The 5,766-nt window shown below is 63.2% G+C and overlaps 1 protein-coding gene across 1 annotated transcript in view; it reads left to right on the top strand.

The window, feature by feature from the left end:
• Positions 1–5,766, top strand: part of CCDC88B (coiled-coil and HOOK domain protein 88B) — a 14,184-nt gene that overhangs the window by 1,766 nt on the left and 6,652 nt on the right. The window contains exons 8-14 of the mRNA XM_007462061.1: positions 1–2; positions 133–210; positions 361–519; positions 1,063–1,209; positions 1,385–1,493; positions 1,671–1,807; positions 1,888–3,018. The exon at positions 1–2 is cut by the window's left edge and continues 160 nt beyond it. Of these exons, the coding sequence (XP_007462123.1) occupies positions 1–2; positions 133–210; positions 361–519; positions 1,063–1,209; positions 1,385–1,493; positions 1,671–1,807; positions 1,888–3,018 (1,763 nt within the window). The remainder of the gene's footprint in view (positions 3–132; positions 211–360; positions 520–1,062; positions 1,210–1,384; positions 1,494–1,670; positions 1,808–1,887; positions 3,019–5,766) is intronic.

Here is a 5,766-nt window from a genome sequence, read left to right as displayed (position 1 = left end):
TGGTGGTGGTGGTGGTGGGGGCGGGCAGGGAGCGCAGCTTAGGTCTAGGGGGGTCCGGATGGGGTTCAGGCCTAGCAAGGGCTGGAGGGTGCAGGTCCCCAGACCCCTCCTGCGTCCCTTCCCTCCAGGGAGGAGAAAGCCGAGCTGCTGCTAGATTCCCAGGTGGAGGTGCAGGGCTTGGAGGCCGAAATTCGAAGGCTCCGCCAGGAGGTGCGCTCAGATGCCCCCAAACATGGCAGCATTCCCTAACCCGTCCCCCGCACCTTCCCCAGCCTACTGCCTCCCCCAACTCGGCTCCTTCCCGTCCTCAACCCTCTGGCCAGCGGGTGGCCCTTCCTAGCTCCGCACCGTCTGGCCCAGGCCCAGGCGCTGTCGGGACAGGCCAAGCGGGCCGAGCTGTACCGCGAGGAGGCGGAGGCGCTGCGGGAGCGGGCCGGCCGCCTGCCACGCCTGCAAGAGGAACTGCGACGCTGCCGGGATCGGCTGCAGGCAGCAGAGGCCTGCAAGGGCCAGCTGGAGGTGAGGCGGGCGACGGGGCTGCAGGGGGCGGGGCAGGGGGGGCGCGGCCTGCCGGGGACAGGGTGGGCCTCGAGAGGAGCGAATTTGGGCCAAGGGAAAGGTCAGGCCTGATGGAGGGAATAGTCACCGCTAGAAGAACGTGGTCCGGTGGTGTCTGGGGACAGGCCCTCTGGAGGATGGGGTATGGAGGGGAGAGGTGGAGGCTGTAGGTAAGGGTAGGTCCTGGAGAGAAGGGTGGGGCCAGTTGTAGGGGAGGCAGTGTCTGCAGAGAGCACCCAGCAGCGGGGCTAGGTGGGGCTTAGAAGGACCTTGGAAGGCAGTTCCTGGGGAGAAGGGGCAGGGCCTACATAGGAGAAGGGCGGGGCCAGGTGCTAGGGTTAGTGGTACCTGAAGAAATCTTGGAGGGGGAGGGGCAGATGGAGGGGAGAGGCGGGGCCTGGAGAGCAACAGGGGTGCAGGGTCAGATGGGGGAGGGGAGCCAGGGTCTGTGGCCCCGGAGTGCTGGGGGCATCGCACCACCGGCTCTCTCTGCTCCCCGACCAGGAGGAGCGGGCGCTCTCCGGGGCTCTGCAAGCCTCGAAGGCGCTGCTGGAGGAGCAGCTGGAGGCCTCTCAGGAGCGCTGTGCTCGGCTGCATGAGACCCAGCGGGAGAACCTGCTGCTGCGGACCCGGCTGGGCGAGGCCCACGCGGTGAGATTCCCAGAGTGAGCCCTGGTCACGCAGTGATCTGTGACCCCAGTGGTCCCCAGGGTTCCTTGGTGATGCCTGTGACTCCTACTCCTTGTTTCCCCTCGTGACCCTCTAGCCCACACACTTGGCCTGGCCCTGGCGGGGAGGGCTTGTCTGACCCTGCTCTCCCCTCCAGGAGCTGAACTCTCTGCGGCATCAGGTGGACCAGCTGGCAGAGGAGAACGTGGAGCTGGAGTTGGAGCTTCAGCGGAGCCTGGAGCCAGCCCCGGGCTCTCCTGGGGAGGGTGAGTGGGACCCCAGTGGAGGGGCTGTGGGTGGGAGTCTGCCTATGTTTTCCTGCTCCTTAGTGGAGACGGCTTCTGATTTCACCCCCTTCCCCCGGGGGTGTTCGGGGGGTGTGGGGTGTGGGTGAGGAGCTATAAGAGGGCAGAGGGGTCCTGACCTCATCTCCCACACCCCAGCGCCCCTGCCAGGAGCAGCTTCCTCTCTGCATGACGAAGTGAGGGAGGCAGAGGCTGGGCGGCTGCGGACCCTGGAGCGGGAGAATCAAGAGCTTCGAGGCCTGCTCCGGGCGCTGCAGGGGCAGCCAGGTGGCCAGGTGAGTCCCCTCCCCAGGCACCAGCACGTCCTTCCTGGCATCCTCCTCTGGGTTTGACCATCCCTCTCATGTGCCCTCAGCACCCCCTGCTGGAGGAGCCGAGCGAGGACTCCGTGATTCCAGAGCCAGACTCAGCTCCCCAGACTCGGCCGGCCTCAGACCATGGCCCTCAGGGCTTGGCTGGTCAGGCAGGGGATGAAGGCCCCCAGGCTTTGGACCCGGCTCCCCTGGCGTCAGATTCAGCCCTCGAGGGGTTAGCTGAGTGTCCTCAGGCATCTGATTTGGACCCAAAGGTGGTGGAGAGGCCCCTCCAGGCGGCTGTCATGGTGCCTGTAGGCACGATAGCCCAGGAGTCGGGCCCTGCTGCAGGGGCACAGGAGTCCCTGAAGAAGGCTGGCCTTGGGGCCCCCCTCCAGACCCCTGCCGCTGCGGCCCCACCCCAGGGTCCAGAGATCAAAATTCAGGCCCAGCTGTCGCTGGGAGGAGAGACTGGAGAGTTGGGGCCCGAGGCCTTGGGGCTGAGACAGGAGGACCCTGAGAGCAAACCCGGACTCTCAGAGCCCAGCCTCTGTGGGCAGTTGGAGGAGACCCTAGACCAGAGGCTGGACCTACCCAAGGGGCGAGCGGAGGCCAGAGAGCATGAACAGAAGTTGGAGAGGATGGTCAGGGACCCAGCCCAACAAAAACCACAGCGGAAGCTGGAGGGGGCTCCTGAGGCCCAGGCCTGGGAGGGGAGGATCCCAGGGGAGATCCTGGCTGGTGGTGTCCCAGAGCAGGAGGCCCTCGAGGAGGAGATGGCACGGCTGAGGAGAGAGGCTGAGACTCTTCGAGCTGAGCTGGAGACCCAGGCCTGGAGGCTGGAGGCCCGAGGCGCGGAGGCCCCCCGCCTCTCCGAGGAGCTGGCTCAGGCACGGAGGGCAGAGGCCGAGGCCCACCAGGAGGTGGAGGCCCAGGCCCGGGAGCTGGCCCGGTTGCGGGAGGCGGTGGAGGCCGCTGGCCGGGAGCTGGAGGCTGCGTCGCGGGAGCGGGGGGCGCTGGCGGAGGTGCTGACAGCGACGGGCCGCGAGCGGAGGCAGTGGGAGCGAGAGGCGCCCAGGCTGCGGGCCCGGGCCGAGGCAGCCGAGGAGCGGTTGCAGGTGCTGCAAAGCGAGAGCCGCCGGCACCTGGAGGAGGCCGAGAGGGAGCGCCGGGAGAGGCAGGCCCTCCAGGAGGTATGTCGGGGCTTGTAGCCAGGGTCAGGAAGCAGGGTTCCAGGCCAGTTGCTGGGGTTTTGGGTTATTAACTCCATCAGCAGCCGCTGAGTGCCCAGCACTGAGCTGGGGATGGAAATAGAAAGACGAAGTCCCCTCCTGGCTCCCAAAGGCGTGCCTGGCTTGGGAGAGGGGCAGATGTCCCCTGCCTTAGATGGGGTGGCTGTAGCAGGTGGGCACGGAGCTAGATGGCCTGGGTGCAAATCCTGGCTCTCTGACTGTGACGCTTTACTCAGCTCTGCCCCGGTGCCTCCCTCTGTGAAATGGGGGTGCTCTTCGTAGCTGCCTCAGCTGGTCTTTGGAAGACCAAGGGAGATAATGGCATGAAGAGCCTAGTTCATGCTGGGCAAAGGCTCAAGATATGTTGGTTGTTACAGGCAAAGTGCTTTGGGAGCCCCACGGGAAGGGGAGCTGATGCCAGGGTTGGGGCAAGGAGGCTTCGGGGAGGGTTCTAAGGAAAGATCGAGATTTTGCTAAGTGGGGAAGGATATTTCATCCAGAGGGAACAGCATGTGCGAAGACTTGAAGGCATTAGAGATGCTCAGGGGCCCAGGAGATGTGGGGGAAGGTGGAGGAGTACATTGGACCAGCGTTGTAGGTGTTGGTACTCCATCCCCAGGCAGCGAAATTCACCCAAGGGTGTGGGCAGACCTGTGTGAGGATGCGTTTGGGGAGGCTCACCTTGGTGTACAGGGGAACCTGGGGCCATAAGGAGGCAGTGCCAGTGGTCAAGGTGGCAGGTGAGGGAATTCCCTGGCAGTCCAGTGGTTAGGACTCCACGCTTCCACTGCAGGGGCACAGGTTCAATCCCTGGTCGGGGAACTAAGATCCTGCAAGCTGCGTGGTACGGCCAAAAAAAAAGGTGGCAGGTGAGGCTGGTTGGAGCTGGGATGGGAGATGGAGGAGAGAGAAGACCTGGAAACCCCTCTATTCATTCAGTCAAGCATGTTTGCGGGCATCTCCTTGGCACCAGGCCCTGTACCAGGCAGCCAGTGTATGTGTCCTTCGGGAGACGCTCACTCACAGTCTGGGGTGGAGACAGGACCGTGCGGGGAGCCGTGGGGGTCCAGGAAGCACACTGGACTCAGGCTGGGGCACGTCAGGGAAGGCTTCCTGGAGGAGGAGAGAGAATGGCAGTGAGCCAGGAGGAGGTACAGGCCCGAGTTTGTAGGGGTGGAGTGTGAGGTGGGGAGTGGAGGGAGGTGAGACTAAGACTTCATTAAGCAGGTTTCCTATAGGGCAGGGCTTCGTCTTCCTTATGAGCAAAGGAAGGAGTTGCAGCTGTTTTCATTAGGGCAACGAGGGGTCACTGGAGGGTTTAAAGTGAGCAGAGTGGTCAGGTCTGCGGGTCTGAAGGCCCCTCAGGGGAAGCAGAGGAGACCACAAGGCAATGGGATGGGTGTTCAGGCCAGTGGGGCACAGTGCTGAGGGGAAGGTGTGCTGCAGACGAGGACTCAAATGTTCTGGCTGAGCAGTTTCCAGTTTCATCCCTGTTGCACAGAGGAGGGCAATGAGATCCGGAGAGGATAAGTTATTTGCTCCGAGATGCCTCCTGATGGAGAGGAGCGAGGAACAGGCTATTGGCTTGGCCTGGGGAGTGTGAGAATTGGAGGTGTGGGTGAGAGGGTAAGGCCAAGAAGTCTCTGGGGTCCACTTTGTAGGAGGTGATTGAGAGATGCTGTCAGATGGACCTGGATTATATCTCAGATCCCCTACTCAGCTGTGTGGCTTGGGGCCAGTTACTTAACCTCTCGGAGTCTCAGTTTCTTTACCTGAAACCAGAATAAAAACAATACCTGTGTCACAGGATCCTGTAAGGTAATGAACGTAGAGAGCTTGGGGGCAGTACCTGGCACTCAGTATGGGCTTAATCCGTAGAGAGGGAGTGCCATCAGGTGGGCAGTGAAGGTAGGGGTAGGGCTGGCCGGCTGGAGGAGCCGGCTCTGAGGACCAAGAGCGTGGAAGAGGCTGAGGACAAAGGGGAATTTTGTGAGATTTCCTGGTGGTGCAGTTCCTGGTGATAACTGGGTGTGGTACAGGCCGGGGTGGCTGGCCAGGGGAGGGAGGTCAGGGAACCAGGGGCCAAGGGGGTTGTCCAAGTGGGCCTCCCGGCTAGGGGGAAGGCAGGAGGCACAGTGGATGGGGCATTGAAGGCTGTGGCCAGAGCCTGCAGGGGGCAGGGCAGGGGTCTGGCCCGAGATGCAGGTCTTCCTGGGCACCACTGTTCTTCCTATTCTCCGCCCTGGGGCTGGCTGCAGGCAGCAGGGACTCATGGGACTCTTAGTTTTTCAATGAGAGGCCGTGGCCAAGGGTGTCTAGAAGTGCAGTGACCCTGGGCGGTGGTCTGGGTGGGGTTGTTAAGCCAGGAAGATCAGAGTAAGCGTTGGTAGACCCCATTTCCAAGGGCAGGATTTGGCGGGCAGCTGTCATGGTCAGGCCTTCCCCAGGGTTTCATCCTGCCAGGGCCCCCAACCCCCGTACCTCAGAATGGTTTGACCTACCTCGCGGGGCCCACAGGCCAGAGTGGGTCTCCTATCCACTTCCGCAGTGGTATGGCCCAACCGCCACAGGCTGCCTGGCCAGCGGCATCCTGGCCCTCCCCCTCCCAGCTCCCACTGTGGTTAGGCCTGGCCTTCACCAAGTTCCTGCCCTCTGTGGCCACCCTCCTGTGGCTGAGGGTACTCTCCAGACCCGCCTCCTCTGAGCCCC

This window comes from Lipotes vexillifer, unplaced genomic scaffold (assembly GCF_000442215.2).
Source record: "Lipotes vexillifer unplaced genomic scaffold, Lipotes_vexillifer_v1.1 scaffold1129, whole genome shotgun sequence".
In the NCBI taxonomy this organism is placed as follows: Eukaryota; Metazoa; Chordata; class Mammalia; order Artiodactyla; family Lipotidae; genus Lipotes; species Lipotes vexillifer.
This window is presented reverse-complemented; position numbering and strand designations above follow the sequence as displayed.